The sequence below is a fragment of the Danio aesculapii genome, chromosome 2, assembly GCF_903798145.1.
Source record: "Danio aesculapii chromosome 2, fDanAes4.1, whole genome shotgun sequence".
In the NCBI taxonomy this organism is placed as follows: Eukaryota; Metazoa; Chordata; class Actinopteri; order Cypriniformes; family Danionidae; genus Danio; species Danio aesculapii.
The window spans coordinates 44,676,518-44,703,869 of record NC_079436.1 but is presented as its reverse complement, the minus strand read 5'-3'; the positions used below and the strand labels follow the sequence as shown (position 1 = coordinate 44,703,869).

Sequence of the window (27,352 nt, the reverse complement as noted above, 5' to 3'; positions counted from 1 at the left end):
CAAGATGTCTCTGTACATTGCTGCATTCATCTTTCCCCCTATCCTAACAAGTCTTCCAGTTCCTGATGTTGAAAAACATCCCCACAGCATGATGCTGCCACCACCATGCTTGGCATTCACTCCAAAGAGTTCAATTTTAGTCTCATCAGACAGGAGAATTTTGTTTCTAACGGTCTGAGAGTCCTTCAGATGCCTTTTGACAAAATCCAGGTGTGGAGTGGCTTCCGTCAGGCCACTCTACCATACAGGCCTGATTGGTGAATTGCTGCAAAGATGGTTGTGCTTCTGTAAGGTTCTCCTTTCTCCAGAGAAGAAGGCTGGAGCTCAGAAAGAGTGACCATACTGATCACCTCCCTGACTAAGGCCTTTCTCCCCTGATCACTCAGCTTAGATGGCCGGCCACCTCTAGGAAGAGTCCTGGTGGTTCCAAACATCTTCCACTTACAGATGATGGAGGCCACTGTGCTCATTGGAATTTTTGAGAGCAGCAGAAATGTTTCTGTAACCTTCCCAAGCCTTGTGCCTTGAAAAATCCTGTCTCGGAGGTCTACAGACAATTGCTTTGTCTTCATGCTTGGTTTGTGCTTTGACATGCACTGTCAACACTGGGACCTTATATAGACAGGTGTATGCCTTTTCAAATCATGTCTAATCAACTGAATTTACCACAGGTGAACTTCAATTAAGCTGCTGAAACATCTCAAGAATGATCAGTGGAAACAGAATGTGCCTGAGCTCAGTTTAAAGCTAATGCTAGAACTAATGTACATGTGATTTTTCAGGTTTTTTATTTTTAATAAATGAGGAAATAAATGAATTTAATCCATTTTGGAATAAGGCTGTAACATAAAAAATTTGGAAAAAGTGAAGCGCTATGAATACTTTCCAGATACACTGTATATCGCATTCGCAATTATATGAATGACTGTCAATGTAAAATGGACAACCACTGTCTGTCTACCTCTTTCTGAGCTGTGTTGATCATCATGAGCATGACGAGAGGGAGAGGAGTTTCTCCGAGAGCCCTGTACAGTTGAGGAGGAGCCAGATCCGCCTACGAAAGCTGGATGAGAGGATGATGATGATGAAGATGAAGGAGCAGAGGGGAGGAAGTCATCGCCCAGTGAGTTCCTGTAGAGCTCAACATCCACCACCTTCAGGGGGAAAAAAAAGACAAAGCAATGGAAAAATGGCATTAAAAAAAATTTACAAATCTGAAAAATTAAATACCTTGTCAAAAAAAAGAACCTCTAAACCTCTAAAACCTCCGCACTTTCACTTTGGCCTGTTTGAAATCTAATTTTCTGCTCCCTGATTTTGTAGTTAAAAAAATAAATAAACAAATATAATAAAATTCCTTATTTTTTTCTTTCCTTAGTGTAAAAGAGTAACCTTCACAAATATTTGAGCATATAGTATATTCTGAAAAATTGGGTAGAGTGTTGAATTACGTTGTGACATCAAGGTCAGAACCTAGAAACTAGGATTTATTCCATTTCTTGCTTTCTTAAAAGTGAACAACAACAATAAATCTTCAGTTGGCACATTCACTCATACTTTTCATTTACCTTACTGACACTTCAACACTAACCAAAACTGCAGATTTGTGCTCGCCATCATTTAAGACTGACACTGACTATATTGACACTCGAGACCTTGGCTTCTATTCGTAACAGATGCTCATTTACACATGCTTATTCCGCAAGTGAAACATTTCCTGTGTTAACATAGAATTTAACCTAGAATTTTAAAATTACCATAAAAGATCATTTTATATACTACACAGGACAAAATAATAACTGAAGTTACTGAAAATATCCACTTAAAAACCATTAAAGGACTGTTCTTTATTAGTTGTGTGTTACCTCCTTGAGCAATAACGTCTGTTTGTAGCTTTTTGTGATAGTTGTGTTTCTTCAGGGTAATACAGAATATAGGGAAAACATATTTTCATTCATTAATTTCAATCGGCTTAGTCCCTTTATTCATTAGGGGTCGCCACAGCGGAATAACCCCCAACTTATCCAGCATGTTTTACACAGTGGATACCCTTCCAGCTGTAACCCAGAACCGGGAAACACCCATACACACTCATTCACACACATACACTACAGCCAAGTTAGTTTATTCAGTTTACCTATACCGCATGTCTTTGGACTTGTGGAGGAAACCGAAGCAACTGGAGGAAACCCACGCAACATGGGGAGAACATGCAAACTCCACACAGAAATGCCAACTGGACCAGCTAGGACTCGAACCTGCAACCTACTTGCTGTAAGGTGACAGTGCTACCCACTGAGCCACCGTGTCGCTTCAATTTTTCAACATATCTTAAATTTAAAAATAAAGTAACTTATTATATAAACCAATTAGAAATGGGAATATAAACTTATGAGTACAGCTTGTGTTTATCTTACCGTTTCAGCTCCCAAAGTCTGCAAACCTGTGTATGTTCGGTCAAGCTGATGGAGAAGAAATAAAAGAAGATAAATAACACCGACATTAAAGAACGTTCAAGAGTATTTGCAGTGGATGGCAGATGAAGAGAAGTACTTCAACCCACAAACGTTTCTTTTTTCACACTCCATGTCCCTCTATTTAATCTTTTTATTTTCTACCTAGAACAAAAGCGATTGCTGTGACAGGAGATAAAGTAAAAAGGAAATATAAATGGACAGAATGCTTTAAAAAAAATCCAGCTTTTTACTTTTAGATTAAAAGGTAACTGTATAAAATAATGTATTTGTACAGACATATTCTATTCTGCACAATTCGCACAAACAAAACATCCTCTCAGTAAATAACATCAAAGACATGGAGGTGGATGCATGCCATCTACTGCTTGAATTCCTCACAGATAAAAGTACAAAGCAAGATAAAGAGGGAGAAAAGATGAAAGATGAAAAGGGCAAAAAAAGGGGTTCAAAGACAGAGGTGCGTTCAAGCGGTCAGCAAGTGTCTGACCTTTAAGTGGTGGATGATGTCGATACGTTTGTTCCGTTGATCTTTAAAGTGGATCTGCACGCGAACAGGAAACTCTCCCCACCCTCGACGGGTCAGGTGGAACGGTGGCTCACTAAACACACAAAGTTTAAATTTGACAAATGCACCACAGATAGAGATACAATCTCCTCCTCTAGAGAGCACTGATTGTTCTGTATTGATAAAAACTTAAATATAGAATAATAAACCTTTGCTAAAACTGCAGTCATTTTTTTAAATGAAATACTTTAGCAAAGAAAGAATTATTAAGACTCAAAGCTGACAATAAAAGCATTTCATTCCTGTAACAATATAAATACAGTTGTTTTGAATGTTCTATTAACAATGAGTTGTAGTTTTTTCAATAAAATTAAGCTGCAAATGTTTTAAACATGGTTAATAATAAGAAATATATTAATTATTAATACTAATATATTTCTTAAATCAATATATTAAAACATATTACAAAAGAATTCTGAATGATTGTGAGAAATAAAACTGTTGTAATATCTACTGAGAAATCAGCTTTGTCATAACAGAAATAAAATTACAAAAAAATCCAGAATAAGGAATTTAAAAAATTATAATAATTTTTTTAAAAAGTATTATTGAAAATCCTACCAACCTCAAACATGAGTGTACATTATGAGACTCTTGAGCCTTGTTTATATCTGTTAATAAAAGGTTAGTTCACACCAAAAAAATGAAACTTGTTACACATTACTAACCCTCATGTCATTCCAACCCCCCCAAGACCTTTGTTCATCTTCGGAACACAATTGAAAATATTTTGGATAAAATCTGAGAGCTCCATCATCCTCCATAGACAGTAATAGACTCAATTTGTTAAGAAAGTTTCCCAAAAACATCCTCAAAAATGTCCATGTGCCTTCAGTGGTTCAATCAGATTATTATAATATTACAATATCCCAAAAATCCCATATGGTCGGTTTTGAAGTTGTTTTTTAGACTTTAAATAAATCAGGATCCATGTCATTTACAAGATGTGCATTTGGAACAACATAAGAGTGAGTAATTAATAACATAACGTTCATTTTTGGGGTGAACTAGCCTTTTAAGATGCATATTGTCAATTAGAACACCAGTGGACATTGAGTACATTTACATGGACAACAATAATCAGATTTTAATACGATTAAGACAATATTCTGATTAAGAGTCGACAATGTAAACCACGTTTTTTGATTAATTTAATCTGATTACGGTCATAATCAAACTAAACTGAAATGAAATTAAGGCAAGAGGAGTATGCCAATTTTAGTCGCATTATTGAAGTGCAGTACAGACATGTAAACACCGCAATCAAACTATTACAGTCATGTAGGACTTGTCACTGCATTTTGCGACAGGATAGTTATACACACACGGCTGTTTGACCCAACATTATGAAGCTGCACCAACCAGGAGTCCGTGAAGGACCAAAGACACACACATCGCGAAAATCAGAGGTTTGCTTTCTTTCCATTGGGCGTGCAGTATCAGATTCCATTAAAACAAAATTCTTTCAGCAGTCCTTATTTCATACGCACATCCAACACCTCAGTTTGTCAGGTGGGGGCATGAATAAAGTGTTCCTGAATGAAAGCGAAACAGCCGGACTGCAGTTAAAGTCGAAAAATAAATAATAAAACACCCAAAATTGCATGAAACTTCGAAGGAAACGTGGATAGCGCAGTGATGCAATGACGTTAATCGAACTATGCGTTATAACATGTAAAACGGGATCATGTAATCTGTCTTATACAGATTTAGGCAAATAATTTGATAACTGATGTCCATATAAACGTAGTCAGTGCTAAATACAGGTGTAAACTGGGTCTAGAACAGGAGTCACACCAACCATGTTCCTAGAGAGCTACCTTCCTGCAGAATTCAGCTCCAACCCTGATCAAATACACCTGAACCAATTAATTACGACCGGAAGCAGCACTTAATAATCACAGACAGGTGTGTTTGGTCAGGTTTGCAACTGAAATCTGTAGGAAAGTTGATCTCCAGGAACAGGGCTGGTGACCCTGGTGGAGAAAGGTCACTGAACTTCTGGAGGAGGTAAAACATTTGACCGGGTAGTAGGGCTGGGCGATTAATCGGAAAGTAATCGAAATCGACATTCAGAACCTATAATCGATCAAATTTTTCCAGGTCAGTTTTTTTTTTATTACTTTCCCTACCGTGTGTGCAGTCACGTGACCTTGCTCTGTTAAGGCTGAATTACACTTATTATATTATGATTTATACTTATTATATTATTATAATATTATTCTTCTGCCAAAGGCACATGTACAGTCCAACGCAGGATTCGCATATCCGCGCACCAGTCAAAAAAGTTTAATTATTCGACACAACAACGAGTAGCGCAAGCTTTGTGATTGGTCGGTTTGGTAGCAGTGAAGACAGTGGGCGGTGCAGAGAGCCACGTTTTAGGCAATGTGTTTTAAGTTCAGTTGTTTAGCGTTGATGTTCAATAAATAATCATAGATAGTAGATATTGTGTGTTTACTCAATTTTAATTATTTAATTATTTTAAAATCAAGTAATCCACCCTACATTTAAAAATCTCTCACTTGTAATATGTGAACTTATTTACTGTACAAAACTGAGGGCAAAAACGTAAAATAATTAAATAATCGTTCGTTAATTGTAATGGAGTTAAAATGTTCAATAAATCGAGATTTTGATTTTAGGCCAAATCAGCCAGCCCTACTGGGTTGCTTTCATAATAAAAATGCTCATGTGATTAAATGCATTCAATGATTCAGTGATGTAATTTAGCTGACCACTTAATATGTTAATATCAGATATAAACACAGCTTCAGTGTTGTCGTGTGCAATTTGAATTAATAAAGAAAGTTGTTTAAAATTTTACTACAATTCAAACCTAGATGGTCATGTTGAAAAAAGCCTGAACAGTGATATGAAATCAAAGCAGATGATGAATTGGGAGGAATGTAAACACACACCTGACTTCCACAAGGTCATTGGGCTTGTAGCTGGGGTGCAGGAAAAACCAGACCTTCTTCACAAAATGATCGATACTGGGCTCTTTGCGAGAACCTCGGACATACACCATCCACTTATGAGTGGACTGATCATTCTCCTCACGTTTATCAGGGGCAATATACCTGGAACAGAGGGGGGGAAAAAAAAGTCTCAAAAATAACAGGCTTGTTTTTCAGAGACAGAAGAAAATGGTATGAACCACCCAGTAACTGTCATAAAAGCCAACTCTTCAGTAACATATTTAAATACTGAAACTGCTAAATTCAGAAGGCAACTGCATAGTAGCATTTTTGCCGTCAGCACAGATAAAAGTTAAGCTTATTTGCACATTTCTTTTCAGCTCAGTGTGTGTTGTATATTTTCAGCTACCTGCCACAGTAATGTGATTTGTGCTCTTCATTTTAAGTTTCTAGGGAAAGGAAATCATCTGCTTCAAACATAACTGCACAATGTAGAACTGTTTAGAGACTCTTTATTCAGACAAACAGCTTGAAATTGTGTGTGTTTTCAGCACAATGGCTCAGGAGTAAACAGTGTCATAAAGATCTTTAGTAGCTCTGCATGGAAAAAAGTGAGCTTATAGCATTGCTCATACAAAGACACACATACACATTTGTGTTTCACACACATGCCTTGAGTGAATTTTATGAGGTAAAGTAGACGTGGACTGTGTGATAATGCAGAATAAATGAGGTTAGATTGCTGCCTAGGGGAAACTAAAGCTTTGCTTTTCACCATGTGAAGGTTTATTGGGTTTCAGAGAAATAATAATGAGACTTTCCAGAGAAAGCGATACATTTAAAATTGAATACAAGCTCAGAGAAATAAATATTTCTCCTCATAAAAGCCTGTCGAAATAACAAATGGTTGGAAATATAATGGTTTTAAAGATTAGTTTAAAAATGAATATTCTGTTATTATTTACTTACCTATAAGTCACCTTAAGACTTCTTTCTTAATGTTCTCAATCACACTTTTCCATGCAATTTCAATTAATACAGACTGCAGTTCCTCACTTCAGGTGTGCTAGGCCTGAAGTAAGAAATTCTAATTGGATTTATGTCTTCTGATATCATGGCTTTTTTTTATAAACTACACTTGGCATATAGAACATAGGCATATATAGAACATGGCATATGTGATCAAGTCAATCCAGACGTCTCTGGATTATATATATATATATATATATATATATATATATATATATATATATATATATTTTATATTTTATATATATATATATATATATATATATATATATATATATATATATATATATATATATATATATATATATATATATATATATATATAATATTCCAAAGTCATAGTGTCAAAAATGGGGTAAAAAAAAAGGGTACAATGAAAATATCACAATGATATAATGTTCATTTTTGACTGAACTATGCCTTTAAGGGTTGCAGAACAGAGTATAAATCTTCCTACTCAAGGCCACAGCAGAATTATTTAGAGAGGAAGACCAGAAACAGTCAGCTTTCTATTGCAATCATTTCCCACTACAAACAATTGAAGAAATTGTTGTTGTGTTTATAGTAATAGTAATAGTAAAAATAGAGTTAGCAATAAAATACTCTGATCTATCTGTAAAATACAGGTAAAGGTCTCATACTTGGATACGTTTCCCACAACAATGGTTTTCTTCATGTAGAGTCGAGAAGCATCATCTCCTGTAGTGTGGTAAGTCACATGCTGCTCTATAGATGATGGCACACCAAATGTGTCCTATAAAAGAGCAAATAATAACAACTGTCACTATCAAGTCAAGTATGCAGGGAATAATTTTGCTATAAAATCTGTATTGTGAAAACATAGTAGATAATTAACTTTTTTCCAATTATATAACATAAATACAGAGGAATTTTAGGAATGCCTACTGGGATTTTAGAAAATCCATTTTAATATTTAGGTAAATTTTAAAAATGAGTTATATCTAAAGAAAATTCACATAAGGGGAAAATATAATTAGTTGTAAAAAGCATTTAAATTAGCTTTATTCTGGAAAATATTCTTTTTTTGTCAAATAAGTTTTTATTAAAGACAAAGATTCAGGAAAAAGATTCTTCATTTTATATATTTTGTCCACATATTACACATGCAGAGAAACAAATAAAACAAAAAAATAAAAAAATAAAGATAAACCCACCCACATCACAAGCCATCCCTCAAAAGACTTGTGTACAAAAACCTGTTTAAAGGTCTTGTGTTTTAATGGTGAGAGTGGTCCACTTACTTTTCCTGTGTTCCTGCCTGGGCGTCGTTCGCGTGGAGTGCTGTCCTCTCTCCCGCTGTCTGTCTCCCTCTCGCAGGCCTCCCCTTGCTGGCTGAGGGACTCTGTCTCAGACTGGACCTGTGACGGCGTGTCTGAGTTCTGGTTTAGTGGAGATGAGGAGCGGGAGGGGGAATCCAAAAAGCGCTTTATTGCAGGGTGGTTCAACACTGATGGGTCACTCTTAGAGGCCTAGAAGCATATTAAATCACTGTATCATAAATGGAACTACTAGAGAAATTGTGCAAACCAAAAACAAATGAGTATGTTGATATAGCTAAAGCAGAAGAGTTCATCTAAATCAATGGTCTGAAACTCAATTCCTAAAAGGCCACAACTCTGTATAATTCAGCTTTAACTCACGCCTGCCTAATAGTCTCTAGTAGTCTTAAACACCTTGATTGGTTGGATCAGCTGTGTTTGGTTAGAGTTGGAGCAAAACTGTGCAGAGCTGCGGCTGAAGCAGCGATCACACTGGGCTTTGTGTGTGCGAAATTCTGTCATACGGCGCTGCGAAAAGGGGCGGGATTTAACAAGATGATTAGACATTTTAAAAAGCCAGCGATTGCTCCATATTTGAAATTTCTGTCCAGAGAGGTCGTGTTTTAATCCTCGATTGGTCTCACGCAGTCAAGTGATGCGATTTCGCAGGTCAGAGTTCACCAAGCTTGAACTTTGCACCGCAGCAACATGCGAAACTTGACGCATGAGCTTGCGTTTCCGGTCTGTCGCATTCGCGTGCGTATGAATGGAAGTCTGAGGGAGGAAAAGCCCAGTGTGACCGCAGCTTGAGTTTGAGACCTATGATCTTAACCAGGGGTGCCCAAACTTGGTCCTGGAAGGCCGGTGTCCTGCATATTTTAGTTCCAACCCTAATTAAACACCTGAACCAGCTAATCAAGCTTTTTCTTGCTCTACTAGAAACTTCCAGACAGGTTTGCTGAAGGACGTTGGAGCTAAACTATGCAGGACACCGGAACCTCCAGGACCGAGTTTGGGAACTTTGCATGTCAAAACAGTAAATAATATGTGCTGTACTACATTTTTTCTGTCTAATTAATTTAATCTAATGTCCAAATTTATTTTCTCTGAGCAAAAAAAAAGATGAACATTATGTATTTTATTCATTGTAATATACTGAAGACACAGACAAAAATATCTTTTCACTCTGCCAAAAATCTTGTAATATTTAGAATATAGAACAATTTTATAACATATTAAAAGCCCCAAAATATGAACTATTTTAACTTTATATTTGTTTTCCCTTGCAACAATCCTTTAAATACTAGGTTTTAACCATTTGTCAACAAGGAGATTTAAATTAAATGACATAAAACTTGTTTAAAGTGGGAATGTTTAAGTTTACATCAAAGTATCTGATTAATGGGGGCTCTTTAAAACTGGACATTTTAAATAAACACAGAATGCATCAGTGCACCTAATCTATGTTACCTCAGGGAGAACTTTAGGCTGTCCAGCACTGGCATAGTAGTTTGCAACAATGCAGGCTCTGAGCTTGTCCATCATTCTTCTAGCTTCATTCAGCCTCTATGAAAAATACAGATAATAATATCAACATTAAAATGATGGATGAAGCAGGATGCTGCTTGAAATTAAATACCAAGATCACAATAAACATTTTAGCTCAACAGATGCAGTGATTATGATTATAGGACATTCAAACAAACAACATGGTACATCACTGAAATATCTCTCCTTCATACATCGCACTTATTTGCAATCAAAATCGACAAAAAGGACAAAGGACTAGGACAAAAAGTGTATAAAAATTCCTTGACTTTCAATGTCTTGAGTGGCTCTTTTAAAATTGCGTAATAATCCTGAAATCCCATGACCTGTGGGAAGTGTGTATTATTTCACATTTTATTTGTCACATACAGAGTCATACACAGTATGATATGCAAAGAAATGCTTACACAACCACCGATGACTTTAAAATAGTAACAACAATAACAATATATAAAACATATAAAATATTCAAAGTCTTTTGATATAAAGTATGTGGCTGTAGAGAAAAATAATACAAAATACAAAAATATATCTGCACAAAGAGAAACATGGAAGAGAGGAAGGAGTGTATCCTATACAGACCCCCTAGTTTTTCGCGATTCCATGATCGCTAAATCCAAAAAGTCACAATTTTTTTGGCGATTTTGCAAAATTCTTAATTTAAATAATCACAAAAAATTTAAGTAATCTCATAAAACATCCAATTCCAAACGCAAAATAATCACAAAAAATGTAAATAATCTCATTAATTAAACATCCAATTCCAAACAATATAATCAAATTAGATATATTTCAGTTTAATTAATTATTTTACATGACTTATAGATGTTGCATATGCACGGCACGTGATGTATTTGGAGGGGGGAGAGGGGGAATAGTTTTGCAACCTGTGCAGTAAACAGATGCGGATGAAGCACGAGTGATTTACACGTGAAGGCAATGCAAAGATGAGATAAGACATCCTGTGGAGCAAATTGGCCGTTTTGTGAGTTTGACGTGCTTCAGACTGCAAAAAAGTTGGAAACATCTAACAAATGGAGCAATGGAACAAACAGAAAAGCAAGCAGCTTACAATGATAGAGATTGGTTCAAGGATGACGGCTGCTGACGGCTGACACGACCGAATTGAAGGACATTATTTGTGCTTTACATGTATGGATGGTATTAAGTTAAATCGATAAATGATTTCGGTTAACTCTTTCCCTGCAATTAACAAGACAAAATTCTTCCCTGCCATTGAAGAGTTTAACGACAGGTGTATTACGGTAGGGGGACGCATGTTCTGAATGAGGTACATGTTGTCAGATGCTCAGGGGGGTGAAATCTGAGAGATTATTTATATATTTATTTATATATTATATATTATTATAATATTATTATTTATATATTTATATATTATTTTTTTTTTTTAAATCACAAAATTGTCCGCAAAAATCTGGCAATTACCACCACAAAATCTTGAAAAACTTTGGGGTCTATGTGGTTTGTCAAACCCACTCACCCGTGAGTACACTAGAACTACACAATGTATGCTCAATAATATATTACTGAACAAAAGTATAGCTTCTCAGAACTTCTCACACCCCTAAACATACTTCTGCACTACAAAAAGTCAAATATGAAGACAACTTCCGTTCACAAACTTAGCTTCAAAATAAACTGTACTAATAATTGAGTGTTGAATAACCAACTATTACCTGCCCGATGACCTCGATCTCATGCTCTTTACTCTTCATCTCAAGAGAAAACTGATCTTTGATAATGGCGTCAATCTTCTGCACCGCAGCATCACGTGCTGGTAAAAATCAAAAAAGCTGATTAGTAAAAAAACACTTACATGCATAATAAGAAAAACAGTTTTAGGAATATATGTTTTATATGAAATCAGATTTACCCAACTATATAGTGGGTGAAAACTGGTGAGATAAAATAATTATGTCTGGCAATGTATAGTACATATTTGCACGTTCAGACATTCTCTTTAATAATATAATTTCAGAAAAGTATTCTTTGCAAATACTAAATCGGAAAAATCATATTAGCAGCAAATGACTATCAAAGTACAACACGGTTCACCATCAATTAAATAGTGCTAATGTTCTTTTGAAGTCATATTACAAGCTATTTCAAACCGAATATTCATTCATTCATTCATTCATTCATTCATTCATTTTCTTTTCGGCTTAGTCCCTTTGTTAATCAGGAGTCGCCACAGCAGGATGAACCGCCAACTTATCCAGCATGTTTTACGCAGCGAATGGCCTTTCAGCTGCAACCCATCACTGTAAAACACCCATACACACTCATTCACACACATACACTACGGACAATTTAGCTTGCTCAATTCACCTATAGCGCATGTCTTTGGACTGTGGGGGAAACCGGAGCACCCGGAGGAAACCCACGCGAACACGGGGAGAACATGCAAACTCCACACAGAAATGCCAACTGACCCAGCCGAGCCTCGAACCAGCAACCGTCTTGACAGTGCTACCCACTGCACCACCACACCGCTCAAACCAAATATTCAAAGTAAAATTCTAAATTGAAGACTTTTAAAAACGTTTAACAGGGCAAAACACTAATAATGTGTCAAAATACAAACTATAACAAACTGAATTTATTTACAACATGCATTTATGCATTAATACATAGAGCACTTTTAAACAAATGTTACTGTAAGGATATAAGGTAGATAGTTAAACCATATTGGTAAATATTGTTAATCAATTATTTTACTTTTATTAAACTTTGTTTCAGATGGATTGTTGGTTGTAGCGATTGAGTAGCTTTACATGGACAAAGGGAAATGAAGACCTGCTTAAGGGTGACATGGTGGCTCAGTGGCTAGCACAGGCACCTCACAGCAAGAAGGTTGCTGGTTCGAGTCCTGGCTGGGTCAGTTGGCATTTCTATGTGGAGTTTGCATGTTCTCCCCGTGTTGGTGTGGGTTTCCTCCGGGTGCTCCGGTTTCCCCTACAAGTCCAAAGACATGCACTATAGGTGAATTGGGTAAGCTAAACTGTCCGTAGTGTATGTGTGTGAATGAGTGTGTATGGGTGTTTTCCCAGTACTGGGTTGCAGCTGGAAGGGCATCCGCTCCATTGACCATATGCTGGATAAGTTGGCGGTTTGAAGTTGGGCGGGTCTGAAGCTGGGGCTGACGCAATTGTCATAGCAGCATCAGCCAATGAAATTTGTCAGAATCGGCTAATGTCTGAGCTGGAGTATTTGCGAAAGCGATCTGATTGGCTGACGCTTCCGTTGGCAATTGAAAAGTTTGAATGGAGCGTAAAAGGACTAAGCCAAAGGAAAATGGATGAATGCATGAAAGACCTGTTTAAAAGTATTTAAGACATACAACACCATATTTCAGTGGATTTAGGACTTTTTAGGGTCTAAATTTTGGTTTTGAAATTAAATACATTTTAAGACTTTTTTTGTCCCCATAGACACGCTCATATAGGGAGTGTCACAATTTGTCACTGTTCAAAAATGAATGAATGTGCTTTTATAAAATCAACTTTACCTCAATAATTAAGACTACATTTAATGCACTTTTGAGTGGTTGCAATTTCAAATACCTTTAAACCCCAAGTCAAATGAGTGTGATTTAGGATGCAGCATAAGTCTCACCATTCTGTTCCACCACTCTACTCCTCTTGTTCTCCTGCACTTGAGTGATGTCTTCATAGTCTGGATCTTTGTCTTCTATTTTCCTTTTCACCCCAGACATGATCAGTCATGGACTGGACTGCAGATAAAGTACACAGCATAAACAACAACTTATCACCTTTCCTACAGGCACACAGAGGATGTCTCAAAGCTCACTAAACGTTACTTGCTTACTTAAACTGTCTCGAGCGTGAAGTATGTAGGCAGCTTGCTAGGTTCTAAGACACAGTCCTACTTTCTGAAGATATAAGTGCACTTGTGTTTCTTGCCCGACTGCTATTTCTGTAGCACAAGTAACGTAACAATTGACAAAACCCTGAAATAAGCTGCTGCTAATGACATACACGTTCAGCTAAACAAAACAACAGCTTGTAAACAGTTATTACAAGCCTCTCAGCACTGACGCTTAACCAAACAACGCAAAATGTGACGTAAATACGCACAAATGTGGTCGGTGTGTTTATTTACACGTTAAACCTACGCTGAATTTGATAGTGAGATGTTTAACGGTGAGATGTTTAGCCGTTAGCATCGGTTGGTCTCGCGAACATAAAAATCTCGCGCGGACACACGAGCTCGTGCAGGGCGCGTTCCCGTTCAGGAAAGAGCGCAGCGAGCGCGCGGCCTGCATCAGCTGGGACAAGAGGGTTCATGCTGGTTGCGGTGGTTTTTCCTGTTTCCAGATTTTGTGTTTATCTAGAGTCCCAGGCCAGGAGGTTTATGAAAATGTAAGATTTTTGTTTTACCAATTTCTTGTCCACTAAGCAAATTTACAGTGAACAAAGTTATAAAACAATTATCATTTTAATATGTTTGGGAAGTAAAAAATGCAAATTCATCGTTCCTTCATATATATATATATATATATATATATATATATATATATATATATATATATATAATATGATATAATGTATACACACACACACACACACACACACACAAATATACAGGAGCGGACATAACCAATAAGCAAGTTAAGCAGCCTTAGAGCCCCAGAGAAATAGGGGGCCCGACCAATGCCAAGAAGCCTATATTAACCATCCTATAGTTCTTTTATAATTGTTCTATCATATGTTGTCTGTAGCCATTAAGATTTTAACGTTATTACTTCTTTTCCAAACCGGGGGCCCCCATGAATAGTGGAACGTTCCTTCCCTTACTGCACATGCAAATATTAAAATCACAATTCACAAATATGGATAATTAACTGTACATGGTTTGTGTGCTTGTTTTTTATCTGCAAATTGATTGCATTTAATTTAACATTAAGAAGGTTCTTAAAATATATTTTTAACATACAGTTTATTTACAAAGTAAAACCATAAATCTATAGAGAAAAAACGTATATATAGAGAGAAGGAGAGGGTTTTGAGTTTTAATGCTAGGGCCCCTTCCCTAGAATTGCTTAGGGCCCCCAAATCACTAAGTCCACCTCTGTGTATATATAGAAATACAAGAATATACAAGAAAATAGATTTTTTAATGTTTGTTGGTGGTGGATCTACTGCAGAGATGCTCAAAGTTGGGCCCACGGGCTAAAGTTGGCCCATTGTAACTTTTGATTTGACCCACCATCCCATCTGAGAGGAGAGTGAGTATGTTGAAAGGGTTGGGGCAAATGACTATAGTACATGGATTGTCATTTTTAATGTGATGATAGAGGACTATGCAGAAGACATCGGCAAGCAAATAAAGGCACAAACTAGTGTAATTCTGTTTTAAATTCTGTTTTTTTATGATTGTTTTGTTTTTACTTTAATAGGTTCATTATAAAATGTAAAAATAACACTGTATACGTTAATATAAAGAAATGTTTTCTAGTCATTTTTAAACATTATTAAATAAATTAGGAAATTATCCATGGAAAATTACCCCACATATATTTACCTTTGGCCCAATAGCCTCAATCAAGTTTGGTTTTTGGACTTTCATAAGAAAAGGTTTGGGCACCCTTAATCTACTGTATGTGGTGGAAAAAAGAGGGCATCCTATACCATAGTTTGACCAAAGGGTGGCGCTAAAAACCACATTTACACCAAAATTACACCAAGTCCATAGGCAGATCCAGTTTGGCAATTAACTTTAAATGCAGGTAGATTTATTCATTGCAGTTGCACCCTATTAGTAAGAGTTATAGAGTTTTCAAATTCAGTTCTTACTAGTGAGAACAGAACGCTATAACTTTCTTACTAAGGTGTCCAGATTTTTAAAAGTGCATATAAAGGCATGTAATAATGTGAATCTAATCTGAAAAATGTTTTCAAGAGATGTATTGAAATATCGGCTACTTCACGATAAATGTGATATCACTAACAAATAAAAAAAGAATATGTAATAAATATATTTGACAATATTTATTTATTAACGATAGTATTTTCATTTGGTATAGTGGGAATGCAACTGAAGAGCTCTACAAATGAATTTGTTATTCTGTTAGGCTAAATTAAATCATTAAATGCTAATTCGGCTTGCCACAGATGCATATTTCAAAAAGTGAAACAGGAACATCTTATAATCTAGAATTAAAGGCTTTAAACTCTTTTATACATGTTTATAATGATATATTACTGTGGCAGTGCTATGACACTATAGTATTTACATGGCACAAAGGAATATCAGTGTGTCTATAAAATCACTCATGACATTCCATATCCTCATGATCTTACTTCATATTTCCATTCATTTTCTTTTCGGCTTATTCTCTTTATTATTCAGGGGTTGCCACAGCGGAATGAACTGCCAACCCATCCAGCACATGTTCCACGCAGCGGATGCCCTTCCAGCTGCAACCCATCTCTGGAAAACACCCATACACTCCCATTCTTACACTACGTGCATCTTGTTTTTACAGAACAACAACAAAGAAGTATTTTTTTTACCATTGGAAGCTTGTTATATTCACACAACTGTGTTTAAGCCCCTTATAAAAGTGATTTTTGCATAATAGGTTCCCTTTCAAGTAAAGATATCACCACTGTTTTTATTCTAATGACAAATAATAATATAGTCAGACTCAGCAGCAAACTGCAAACCAATCATTCTTTCACTAAACCTACAAGATTCTGAAAATAGATGCTAGTAATTTCAAGTAGGTGAAGTCATATATTTGTATGTATGATTCTTGTAAATTGTAAAAATGTTGTCTTATTTTTACTGTGAAAATCTTGCACAATAATAAAGAATAGTGAAACAAACTTCCTTTGAAATGGTGAATGTTTGTTTCAGAATAGTCTCATCTAAAGTATATAAGGAACACAGCACAAATACTTCTTGAAGTTCCTCTTTGGAATTTCCATAGAATTGCACGAATACTCTTAGGAATGAGTTTTTCCGTGAGCCACAAGAATGAAGTGGGCTGGATAAACACAGAGCACTACAAATATGCTTTAGGCTCCATTTACAGTTTCATTCCACAAAAGTGAAACTGCTTTTAGGCATGCATACTGTTTTGAGTTAATGAAATGCAAAAACCAGGATATATTTATTAAAAAGCTTAATGAACATCAACACAGAAGAAAATGACCAGTCCAACCAACATATTATGGAGCCAGATCAGTGTCAAAAATAACACATTACAAAAAAAATTCATACATGCACAGCACAATTCCCATTTACATAATCCATTCGGTCAATCTGTAAACACAATTTGTGAATTCACAAGTAAAAATCATTGATGAATTGGATTTTTATATTTTTGAATCGTGTTTTGAATTTACGAATTGGTTTTGAGCATTTTTGAATCGTATTTTGAATTACTAATTAGATTTGTGTACTTTTGAATTGTGTTTTGAATTCAGGAATTGGATTTGTGTATTTCTGAATAGAGTTTTGAATTGACGAATTGCATTTGTGTGTTTAAATCAAGTTTTAAATTTACGAATTGGATGAGCATACTTTTGAATCTTGTTTTGAATTTATGAATTTGATTTGTGTGTTCATAAATCGAGTTTTGAATTCACTAATTGGATTTGTGTATTTTTGAATCGTGATTTGAATTCACTAATTGGATTTGTGTATTTTTAAATCGTGATTTGAATTTACGAATTAGATTTGTGTACTTTTGAATCGTGTTTTGAATTTATGAATTGGATTTGTGCGTTTCTGAATTGTGTTTTGAATTCACGAATTGGATTTGTGTATTTCTGAATAGAGTTTTGAATTGACGAATTGCATTTGTGTGTTTAAATCAAGTTTTAAATTTACGAATTGGATGAGCATTTTTAAATCTTGTTTTGAATTTACGAATTGCATTTGTGCATTTACGAATAGTTTTGAAATCATGAATTGCATTTGTGTATTTCTGAATCGCGTTTTGAATTTACGAATTGGATTTGAGTACTTTTGAATCATATTTTGAATTTACAAATTGGATTTGTACATTTACGAATCATGTTTTGAATTGATGAATTGGATGTGTATTTTTTACTCATGTTTTGAATTTAAGAATTCGATTTGAGGATTTTTGAATTGTGTTTTGAATTTACGAAATGGATTTGTGTATCTTAATCGTGTTTTGAATTTATTAATTGGATTTGTGTATTTTTGAATCGTTTTTTAAATTCATGAATTTGATTTGTGTATTTTTGAATCAGGTTTTGAATTTTTGAATTGGATTTGTGTATTTTTGAATCGTGTTTTAAATTCATGAATTGGATTTGTGTATTTTTGAATCGTGTTTTGAATTCATGAATTGGATTTGTGTATTTTTGAATCGTGTTTTAAATTCATGAATTGGATTTGTGTATTTTTGAATCGTGTTTTAAATTCATGAATTGGATTTGTTTATTTTTGAATCGTGTTTTGAATTCATGAATTGGATTTGTGTATTTTTAAATAGTGTTTTGAATTTATGAATTGGATTTGTGTATTTTTTAATTATATTTTGAATTTATGAACTTGATTTGTGTATTTTTGAATCGTGTTTGAACCTACAAATTGGATTTTTAAAACGTTAATTGTGTTGTGAATTGTATAAATTTGATTTTGTAAATTTATTACTTTTAAGACTGATCTGGCTCCATAAGAAACAGATTCAATTCAACAGTAATAAAAACACATTTAACAAACAATTTAAAGCTGTTGGTGTAATTTATTGTTCATAAAATTATGATGCATGATATGTTGGCGAAGTAACATCTACAAAAAGTTTCAAATGGTACAGCTGGTCATAATTCAAATCACATATGCACATGAAAACATAGAAAATTTATAAATACATATATACACAAATACAGACACACTTACAGTATATCTTTGTCTTTGCAGGCAGATATGAAGATGCAGTACATATCCTGCCTGACAAGTTCAGAAGAAGTATATAAAACAAAACTGATACTATGATTCAGATAATATCTTAAACAAAATGCTTAACAATTTTATATTTTAATTTGTAAAACACACGCAAGAAGTTTTTCCGGCAGCTGAAATGAAACGACTCAGATTTCGTCTTGAGTCATGTCAGCTGCGCACGACATCCAAAAATAATAACAAAGATAACACTAAAACCAAACAGAAGAGTAAAAGGTATTTACATTGAGATATATTACGAAAGCTAGCATGTACAAGTGCATGATTGGGGCTCTGATTTAAAAAAGGCACGTCCTGGCTGTCAGACTAATGATAATGAGATGCTTAAATACAAAATGAGACACAATAAGAAAATAAATTCACAGCTCTGCAGTTCATGAAGAACCTAAAAAATCCTGACGTGACTTTAAAGTCTAAAATCAGAGCGGTCCAACTGTGAGGACACAAGGCTTCCAGCTGCTGCTATGAGCCTTTGGTATATAAACGCTTACAAAAATCTTCGTTCAGCATGTCTGATGTAGATTTAAGTGCTTTCTAGAAATTTAATAATCTCAAAAACATATATTGATTTAGAAAGAGTAAATAGCACATTCAAATCATTCAAAAACTGAAGCTAAAAGCCAGATTTACTAAACAGGATAACTTAGCATTAATGGAAAATGTATGCATGCGTTTCTGCTGGCAATGTATAAAATGAAGCTCAATCTACCATAAAAACAAACAACAACAAAACATAGTAAATAAACAGAGCTGCGAATAAGCAAAAGCAATAATAATCCAGTAAAGGTCTATCAAAAACCAGACTTATTTGGCCATTAAAGCACAAAAAAAGTTTAACATACTAGCTTGCGTGAAATTTAATTTCGTTAGCATGTTTCTAATGATACCACACCACGATTTAACACTATGCTAACATGTTACCAACATGTTTGAACATTTCTAGCTTGGTTACCACATAACTAGCATGAATTAAGATTTTGTTATTTTTGTAGCATTTTACTATAAATTAGCATCTTTTTAACAGGTTTAGCCTTTTTAATTTGTTAACATGAATTAGCATGTTGCCAGAATGTTTAACAATGCTAGTATGAATTAGCAAGTTCCTAGCATGTTTTGGTTACCACATTACTAGCATGAATTAGCATTTTGTTATGTTTGTAGCGTTTTAGCATTTTAATTGGCATTTTTTAAACATATTTACCTTTTCAATGTTTTGTTAACATGAATTAGCATGTTGACAGCATGTTTCAAAATGCTAGTTTGAATTAGCAAGTTCCTAGCATGTTTTAGTTACCACATTACTAGCATGAACACAGCTAGCGTTTTATCATTTTACCATGGATTGGCATGTTATTATTAACATGTTTACTATTTTTAATGTTTTGTTAACATGATTACAATTACCATGGTTTAAGTACATTAACCATACTTTTGGTTTTATTTGTAGTAAAACCAAGGCTAATTTTGGTTTATAACATTACTAGCATGAATTAGCATTTTGTTATGTTTGCAGCGTTTTAGCAATTACCATGAATTAGCATCTTTTTAACATGTTTACCTTTTTAATGTTTTGTTAACATAAATTAGCATGTTGCCAGCATGTTTAACAATGCTAGTATGAATTAGCAAGTTCTTAGCATGTTTTGGTTACCACATTATGAGCATGAACTGCTAGAGTATTAACATTTTACCATGGATTGGCATGTTATTATTAACATGTTTACTATTTTTAATATTTTGTAAACATGAATTAGCATGTTGCCAGCATGTTTAGCAATGCTAGTATGAATTGGCAAGTTTCTAGCATGTTTTCAAATGTTAATAATTTTTACAACATTGCTACCCTTTGGATAATTAACCAATAAGTTTATTAAGAATAGTTTGTTTGGCACACTGATGATTATTTCTACAAAATTGAACAACAAATACAATAGTTAAACTATGGCTAGTGTGGTAAAACGGTATGGTTGATTTGTGATCACCATTGTTTAAGTACAGAAACTGAAGCTGTTTTGGTTTTATCTGTAGTAAAACCAAGGCTAATTTTTGATAACACACTACTAGCATGAATTAGTATTTTGTTATGTTTCAAAATTGCAAGTGTTTTGCCATTTGACATGATTTGGCATGGTATTATTAACATGTTTACTATTTTTAATGTTTTGTTAATATGAATTAGCACATTTTCAAACATTAACATGTTTTACCACTTATGGAAATTAACCATGGTTTTATAATAAGTGTAGTAAACATGGTTTGTAAACATTACCATTTCTTCACCATTTAACAACAAATACCATGTTTAAACTAAGGTTAGTGTGGCAAAATGATATGGTGAATTTGTGGTTATCATAGTTTAAGTACAATAATCATACTTGTTTTGGTTTTCTTTGTAGTAATAATATTGGTTACTACATTACTAGCATGAATTAGCATTTTGATATCTTTCAACATTGCTAGCGTTTTAGCATTTTTCTATGAATTGGCATATTTTTAAGACATTTACCCTTTTCAATGTTTTGTCAAAATGAATTAGCATGTAGCCAGCCTGTCTTACAATGCTAGTATGAATTAGCAATTTTTACAACATTGCCCCCCTTATGATAATTAACCACGGTTTTACAATAACCCTGCTGAAAAAAACAGCTTAAACCAGCCTAAGCAGGTTAGCTGGTTTAAGCTGGTCAACCAGCTTGGTTTTAGAGGGGTTTTGGCCATTTCAGGCTAGTTTCAGCCATTTCCAGCCTGGTCTTAGCTGGTCAGGCTGGGAGATGACCAGGTAAAACCAGTTTGACCAGGCTGGGAGCCCAGCCAAAACCAGCTATGTCCAGCTTAAACCAGGCTGGTCAAGCTGGTTTTATCTGGACATTCAACCAGCTAAAACCAGCCAACCAGCCTAGGCTGGTTTAAGCTGTTTTTTCAACAGGAAAGTGTAGAAAACATGGTTTGTTTGGCACACTGATTACCATTTCTTCACCATTTAACAACAAATACCATGGTTAAACTAAAGTTAGTGTGGCAAAACGATATGGTTGATTTGTGGTTATTATAGTTTAAGTACAGTAATCATACTTGTTTTGGTTTATTTGTAGTAAAAATAAAAGTAGTAGTAATTTTGGTTATCACATTACTAGTATGAATTAGCATTTTGTTATGTTTTAACATTGCTAGTGTTTTAGCATTTTACCATGGATTGGCATCTTTTTAACATGTTTAGCCTTTTTAATGTTTTGTTAACATGAATTAGCATTGTAGCCAGCATGTTAGAGTAGCAAAATGAAGCGGTTGATTTGGGGTTACCATGGTTTAAGTACAATAACCTTACTTGTTTTGGTTTTATTTGCAGTATAACCAAAGCTAATTTTTATAAGGGTAGATTCTTCTAGCACACACAATCATGTTTTAGCATGTTGCTAACATGCGCTAGTTTCGTACCGTTCCTAGGTTTTGTCAATGATAGATAGTTATAAAGGTCTGAACTGTGTGGATGTTCGTTAAATGCCTTAAAATTTAATGTTTGAAAGTTGTCTCTGTTATTCTTTTGCACTGTAGAGACTTCTGTTACGAAAGCAAATCCCTCGTATGCACAAACATACCTGGCAATCAAGCTCTTTCTGATTCCTAATGAAAGTCTATGAGATTTTTTGGGGGAAGTCTGATCAGATAGATAGTATTCTGAGTCCGAACAATCTTTTGGTTTGACCAGAGTTTCGTGGATGTAAGAGAAAGGCTGAAAAATGGATGAACTGTACATGCAGACACACAAAATAACTACGTCCATGTATAGACTGATTTCATGCGACCGCCATTTTAAAAACGAAATCGAGGCTGCTGTGGGAAGAAACCCGGAAGTATCACCTGGAGTCACTTTTAAAATGGCTAACGTTGTGTACCTGGCTGTATATCTTATTAGCGAAGAGAAAATGACACAAATTTATAAATTTCACTGCCTTCCGAGTGACCCGAAGGTCCGTTCTGAATGGATAGTGAAAATAAAAAGGGATATTAGACCTAATTTTCAGCTAAGTTAAGGAAAACTAGTGCTAAGCACTAGTAAGCTAATGTTTTTTTTCCCCAAACACACATTTTAGATGCCATATCAAACTCAAGTTAATGAACTCTATCTTTCACTATATTGGACTTGTCACGATACCGAATTTCAGCACCAATCGCTACTAAAATGTAAAAAAAAAAAATTCCCGCAAACATTTAAGCGCTGTTGAGCGCGTTCTTAAACACCGCTAATTTGCCATAGTATTCACCAGTGCTCAACAGAAATGATTGTTATTGGCCATGAAGGTCATCAGTTTACTGCACTTCACCAATGTTTACCGAGTGCAAACACAGACGAGTGAGCCACCGACTGATCATCGTGGCTTTAAAATGCTCTAATGTCCCAGTACTTGTGTTTGAACTTGGTGAAGAGTGGTGAACTGATGACCTTCACAGCTAATCACAGTCATTTCTGTTGAGCACTGGTGGATACTGTGGCAAATCAGCTGTGTTTAAGAATGCGCTCTACAGCGCCTAAATGTTAGTGTGGGAATGGACGTTTTTTAAATTTCACTACCGGGACAACACTATTACAGACAACACGAGGGTGTGCTACAGAGGACTGCACTGTTTTATCGCTCACCGGGTTACAGAGGCTGAAGCAGGGAAGAGTCCCCATGGTGCTTACCTGCTGCCATAAACTGAAGCCTAGGAGGACACTTATTAAGCTTTATTACTCTTAAAGAGATTCTGATTTAGTTTGATGCCCAATATGCCTTTAATTGTTTAAATTAAACTTAACTTAATGATATAAAAGTGATGTTTACACCATATCTGCACTTTGACATCACTGCAACAGCTGGAGGTTTGTAGTCCACAGCATGTTGATGCAATGTTTACAGTGCTGATGCTATACTTTCGGATTTCTGCCCACCACAGCCTCGCTTTCATTTTTTAAAATGGCGGCCGCATTAAATAAGTGTATTTTCATGACTATTTTGTTCACTGTTTAGTTGATAAATTCTGACAGTAGTTTTTATCTCCCAAGACGAACGTTAACGCAAGCTTTTAGTAAATCTGGATAAAAAAAATCTTTGCTAAATTCTCCATGCCATGAAATCAATCGGTCAAAATTTAGGAATAATTCAACAAAAACAACTCAAAACAATAGTCAAAGTAATGGATAAAAAAGTTGCATGTTCCCCCCGTGTTGGTTTCCTCCGGGTGCTCCGGTTTCCCCCACAAGTACAAAGACGTGCGCTATAGGTGAATTGGGTAAGCTAAATTGTCTGTAGTGTATGTGTGTGAATGAGAGTGTATGGGTGTTTCGTAGTGATAGGTTGCAGCTGGCATCCGCAGCGTAAAACATATGCTGGATAAGTTGGCGGTTCATTCCGCTGTGGCGACCCTGGATTAATAAAGGGACTTAGCTGAAAAGAAAATAAATGAATAAATGGATAAAAAAAGAGTTCAAATGAGCAAAAAACAAAAACAAAAAAAAAAACATTCGCACTTCCAAAAAAGAAAGAAAGAGTATAGGAAGCGAGTTTATTTTCAGCAAGACTGCCGATTACTCCATCACATTTCATAAATTCTCTGAATGCTTTCAGTTATGTGGAAGTTTATGTTTACACACTTCCACATTCCAGAAGAACAGGTAACTGTCGCCTCAGTTAACGAATCTAAACGGCTTCAGCATGTTGAGGAAATCAGACGGGTCCGTGTTGGGGCGTTTGCATGTGTGTTTTAGGGTTTGTGTTGTTTCTCACTGAAGCGGTGTATGGTGACGCAGCCATGGTAGGAGACGGGTCGAGGCATGGCAGCTGTAGATGTGATGATGCCAGACGATGGATCATAGCACACAACATTGTTGGAAGCTTCGCCATTTTCTCCCCGTCCACCCAGGATGTAGATCTTTCCATTACAAACTGATACACCACAGCTTTCCTGAACACACACAGACGTAAAAGTAAAATTAGCATGTTCAGTACTGTGCAAAAGGCCCTCAAGTTACACTTTAGTGAAAATAAATTGACATTATATATTACTTCTCATAGTCTTTTTTAAAATACAACCAGCATATACTTGTTCTAGTTTAATTTTATGCGTCTAATTGTTTAAGACATATGAAAGAAGAGTTAAAGAAAGATGGAAGAATGAATCAAAAATACTAGAGTTTCGGTTTTGAAATTGATCTGTATTTGATCTGCCACATCTATTGTCAATATTGCCTGAATTGATTGTGAATGCTGAAAAGTACAGAGAGGTTTTAATTTGTCATGTAATCGCTACTAGAAAGCACCTAATAGTTTTATTTTTCAGCATGATAATGATCCCAAACACACTGCTATATTTGGAGAGAAAAAAACAGCAGATGAAACAAACAGTCATGAAATGGCCTCCACAGAGTCCAGACCTAAATATTATATACAATGTGTATAGGCAATATTATAGGCAGTATGAATTATGCTTAATATTAAAGCATATAATTTCAGAAAAGACTCAACAAAAAAAGTTTAAAGAAACCTAGGTGCTAAAGAAACACATACTTTTAATGCTAATCTTAGTCTGTGTCTGTATATATAGTTTTGGGTATAGTTCACCCAAAACTAATGACCCTGCACTTGCTCCATACCTTTCAGATATATATTGATTTGTGCAAAAGCATTAGGTTCCAAAGCTGGTGGAGGCCTAAGACTTTTGCACAGCACTGTATTGTATATGAATAACTGACAAGAACTTGAGTTTTCAATCAGGGTTTGGGTTGCTTCAGATACCTGTCTGCTGAACGTGTGGCCCACGTGCATCCAGTGGTCCTGTGAAGGGTCGTAGCAGTAGATGGATTTGGTGAGACCTCCGCACACGTAGATGAGGTGATTGAGAGAAACGGCTGAAATATTGGGCTTGGTGAAAGGAACAGAGGCCCTTAGCTGCCAGCTGTCGCTCTCTGGGTCATAACACTGCACCTGAAAGAGAGTTTGAGCTTTATGATGAGGCTGAAACTTCAAAAAAAATTTGCAGTTTTAATTTTAAAACTCCCAACCATTTTATTTATTCATTCATTTATTCCTTTTATTTTTGGCTTAGTCTCTTTATTAATCAGTGGTCGCCACAGCGGAATGAACCGCCAACTTACCCAGCATATGTTTTATGCAGCAGATGCCCTTCCAGCTCAACCAAACATTGGGAAGCACCCATACACACTCATTCAAACACATACACTACTTGAACTGTGGGGGAAACCAGAGCACCCGGAGGAAACCCACACGAACGCAGGGAGAACACGCAAACTCCACACAGAAACACCAACTGACCCATCCATGGCTCGAACCAGCGACCTTCATGCTGTGAGGTGACAGCGCTACCCACTGTGCCACCGTGCTGTCCTGTTTACTATTTATACCATTTGTATTTTACTATTAATATTTTGAAGGATTTTAAAATTTTTATATTTTCAATTTAATATCAGGGTTAGTATGTTATCTGCTTCTGACATTTGTACTTGATTTTTAAAGAAAAATCTTTATTTTGTTCCTTTCTTTGATTTTTTTTTTTTACTGCAGCGACAAAAAGGAAAGCCTCTATTATTGACAAAGACTCTTCCCATATGCCTCTTGGTTCTTTTTAGATACTTCCATCTGGAAGACAATATAAAGTTCTCTTAGCGAAAAAGGCCAAGTACAAGAAGACATTTATTCCAACAGCTTCCCAATTATTTTTTAAATAGGATCTTAAAATGAAATTTCCATTTCTGGATGCATTTGTAAATGTATTATTGTGTCTGAAGAAAATTCTCTAACCCCTATTGGGTATTGATAGTAAAGTTTTTTGAAGTTTTTAATTTTCATTTTAGTACTCTTATTTTAGTAAGTTTGGCGTGTCTATATATACACACACAGTTGAAGTCAGAATTATTAGCCCCCCTGTTTATTTCCCCCCCAATTTCTGTTCAACGGAGAGAAGATTTTTTTTTTCAACTCATTTCCAATAACTGATTTATTGTATCTTTGCCATGATGACAGTAAATAATATTTGACTAGATATTTTTCAAGATACTAGTATTCAGCTTAAAGTGACATTTAAAAGCTTAACTAGGTTAATTAGGTTAACTATGCAGATTAGGGGCAAATAGGCAAGTTATTGTATATTGACGGTTTGTTCTGTAGACCATCGAAAAAAAAATTAGCCTAAAGGGGCTAATAATTTTGACCTTAAAATAAATTTTAAAAAATTTAAAACTGCTTTTATTCTAGCCGAAATAAAACAAAAAAGACTTTCTTCAGAAGATAAAATATTATCAGACATACTGTAAATATTTCCTTGCTCTGTTAAACATCATTTGGGAAATATTAAAAAATAAATAAATTCTAAGGGGGGCAAATATTTCTGACTTCAACTGTATATTTAATTTTAATTGGCTTTGTTTTTTATTTTTTATTGCAATAACAACAGGCAATTACAACAGATAGAAATACAAACAGATGGAAGTATAGTACAAGCAATACAAATAATACTTTTTTGCAACAAGAGAAATGTGACAATTTTAAAGAAATA

General features: G+C 35.1%; 2 protein-coding genes across 4 annotated transcripts in view; both read right to left on the bottom strand.

Moving 5' to 3' along the window:
- The window catches only part of yeats2 (YEATS domain containing 2), a 90,317-nt gene extending 76,273 nt beyond the window's left edge, over positions 1-14,044 (bottom strand). For 2 of the 3 annotated variants that reach the window (XM_056480562.1, XM_056480564.1), the window contains exons 1-10: positions 13,670-14,042; positions 13,457-13,574; positions 11,518-11,615; positions 9,743-9,838; positions 8,255-8,482; positions 7,634-7,746; positions 5,964-6,125; positions 2,965-3,076; positions 2,418-2,462; positions 962-1,154 (exon numbers count right to left, since the gene is read on the bottom strand). In XM_056480562.1, the coding sequence (XP_056336537.1) occupies positions 962-1,154; positions 2,418-2,462; positions 2,965-3,076; positions 5,964-6,125; positions 7,634-7,746; positions 8,255-8,482; positions 9,743-9,838; positions 11,518-11,615; positions 13,457-13,556 (1,147 nt within the window). In that variant the 5' untranslated portion in view covers positions 13,557-13,574; positions 13,670-14,042. Of the gene's footprint in view, positions 1-961; positions 1,155-2,417; positions 2,463-2,964; positions 3,077-5,963; positions 6,126-7,633; positions 7,747-8,254; positions 8,483-9,742; positions 9,839-11,517; positions 11,616-13,456; positions 13,575-13,669 lie in introns of all 3 variants that reach the window. The other variant, XM_056480563.1, reaches the window with a different exon arrangement.
- Positions 14,045-18,567: 4,523 nt separating this feature from the next.
- The window catches only part of klhl24a (kelch-like family member 24a), a 43,951-nt gene continuing 35,166 nt past the window's right edge, over positions 18,568-27,352 (bottom strand). Inside the window, exons 7-8 of the mRNA XM_056480553.1 lie at positions 25,576-25,764; positions 18,568-24,745 (exon numbers count right to left, since the gene is read on the bottom strand). Of these exons, the coding sequence (XP_056336528.1) occupies positions 24,545-24,745; positions 25,576-25,764 (390 nt within the window). The 3' untranslated portion in view covers positions 18,568-24,544. The remainder of the gene's footprint in view (positions 24,746-25,575; positions 25,765-27,352) is intronic.